The sequence below is a fragment of the Poecilia reticulata genome, linkage group LG21 (genome assembly GCF_000633615.1).
Source record: "Poecilia reticulata strain Guanapo linkage group LG21, Guppy_female_1.0+MT, whole genome shotgun sequence".
Lineage (NCBI taxonomy): Eukaryota > Metazoa > Chordata > Actinopteri > Cyprinodontiformes > Poeciliidae > Poecilia > Poecilia reticulata.
The window spans coordinates 5,366,581-5,368,764 of NC_024351.1; the positions used below are offsets into that span (position 1 = coordinate 5,366,581).

The 2,184-nt window shown below is 37.0% G+C and overlaps 1 protein-coding gene across 4 annotated transcripts in view; it reads right to left on the reverse strand.

Annotated features, from left to right (window-relative positions):
• Window positions 1–2,184, reverse strand: part of LOC103457212 (uncharacterized) — a 7,555-nt gene that overhangs the window by 2,659 nt on the left and 2,712 nt on the right. For 3 of the 4 annotated variants that reach the window (XM_008397178.2, XM_008397179.2, XM_008397176.2), the window contains exons 5-8: window positions 1,131–1,199; window positions 883–972; window positions 564–592; window positions 99–185 (exon numbers count right to left, since the gene is read on the reverse strand). In XM_008397178.2, the coding sequence (XP_008395400.1) occupies window positions 99–185; window positions 564–592; window positions 883–972; window positions 1,131–1,199 (275 nt within the window). The remainder of the gene's footprint in view (window positions 1–98; window positions 186–563; window positions 593–882; window positions 973–1,130; window positions 1,200–2,184) is intronic. The other variant, XM_008397180.2, reaches the window with a different exon arrangement.

The following is a 2,184-nucleotide window of genomic DNA, read 5'->3' on the forward strand; positions in this document are numbered from 1 at the left end:
GTGTGTGTGTGTGTGTGTGTGTGTGTGTGTGTGTGTGTGTGTGTGTGTGTGTGTGTGTGTGTGTGTGTGTGTGTGTGTGTGTGTGTGTGAGAGCCTACTGTGTTCTGACTGGTTTCTGGAACAGTTAGACCCACTAAAGACTCCGAGTTCAGGTCCTGGTTCATTGCTGCTTTATTTTGGGGAACCTTAGATCAACAAGTTTACACAGTAAACACCTTATTTTACATAATTAAAGTCACTATGCTTTAAAACTATGTTTGGACTCTGACCTGAAATAAAATAAGTAGTGTCGAGAGTCACTAAGAATTTATCATTGGCCTGTTTTCTAAGTAAAATAACTGTGGCGAATAAAACCTCAGGTCTGTTTATTTTCTTGTGACCTTGACTCCTTTGTGTTCGACTCCCTTTTTCTGACTGAATGCATTCCTTGATCTTGTTTCAACATTTTTTATACCAGATTGTACCACTACTTATCTCTGTGTTAGACTCCTTTCAGTGTATAAGAATATACACATCTAAAATCAAACCTAAACTGTATTAATTGTGTAAATGTTGAAACTCACCATGCTGCCTTCAGTTTGTGTTTTATTTCCTGAAACGACACAGAAATGGACTGATATGTTCAAAATGGTGTGTATTTTCTAAACATGACTATCAAGATGAAAATACCTTAAATAATGAATGTGTTAAAAAAATCTTATATAAACACATTTTACATTATCAGATCATTTTTCCATCAAGCCACTACCTACTGTTGCTAACGCTAACGCTCTACTGCTTATACCTAAAGACATAAAACGTGAAAATTGAAATGTAAATTAAATTTCTAGGTTTTTCATGAAATAGTTTGGAAATAAAAGATCCACCTCTGAATGATCTCACCTTTATTTCTGTTCCACCTGATGATCACCACAGCAGTCATTAAAACCATTGCTAAGCAGAGAGGAATAATAATATACCGCCATGGAAAACCTAAGAAGATAATTCATTACATTAAAAACAATGTAATTTCATAAAAACAATGTTGTTACTCAAAATGTGAACACACAGCTAATCAGTCTCAAGGTACAACATCACAGTTACTGATGAGAGAGAAGGTCATTGCATTGGTTTTAATAATGTCAACTTACTTGTTGATGTAAAATCTGCTGAGCCATTTGTTTTATCTACCCCTTCAGTTGTTTTTGCTTGATTTTCTTCTTCAGAAATGAAAAACATAAACAAGCCTTAAAATGAGGATAAATCTAACTAAGTAATGTCATATTCACTTGAATTAAGTTTATTTATACAGCACCAATTCACAGCAAATGTGGTATCAAGGCGCTTTACAAGTAATAATTTAAATTCAACCTCAATGTCAAGGTGACATTTATTTGTATGACACATTTAAAGCAGCACTTAAAGTGCTTCATAATTTACACCAAGCATCATAACAAAAAACAAAGTTTAAAACAATAAAAATAAAACTGAGATATTAAACAGCAAACAAAAAACAAATTGCGAAAAAGTAATAGAAAAACAGCCATTCAGGCTCTAAGCCCGACGGACCCTCCGAGGGTTCCAGCTGCCATGTGACCTCGACTCGCTCTGTAAACAAAGGCTCCGTGTGCCTTTAAATTTTTTTTTTTATTATTATCCGCTAAAAGAGGCTTTAATCTTTCAAAAACTATTCCGCATAAAGGTTTTGCCCAAAATGTTAAGATTTTAGAGCTATTTAAAAACAGCTGATGAGATTTAAAGGTCCTCGGGCGATGACGCAACTGCCCGGAAAACCCCCGATCAGCTGATCATCACGGCCATTTTATGGCTTCACGAGATAGTGGAAAGACTCTCAGAGTATGGCACAAGATGTCGGCTATGCAAAATCATGACGTATTTTTCGGAACCCGATCTAAATGTGTGCGTAATTTATGCGTTCTCGCTGCGTTCTCGTTGCGTAAGCGGGTGTGGTACACGGGAGTCTGAGCACGTGGAGTTATCTCGGTTCCGTGAGTTCAGTTTTGATTTTTTTATGATAAATCGATCATAGCAGCAGAAACTGGACGATTTAGAGGCTTTTGAAGGCTTTTGAACAACAACGGTTTTCCGATTTGCTACGAGTGGAGCTAAATCTTCTGATAGCTGGTGGGATTCGGACGAGGAGGAAGAGGAAGAGCCGGACACAGCTGACAGACTTGATCTCGG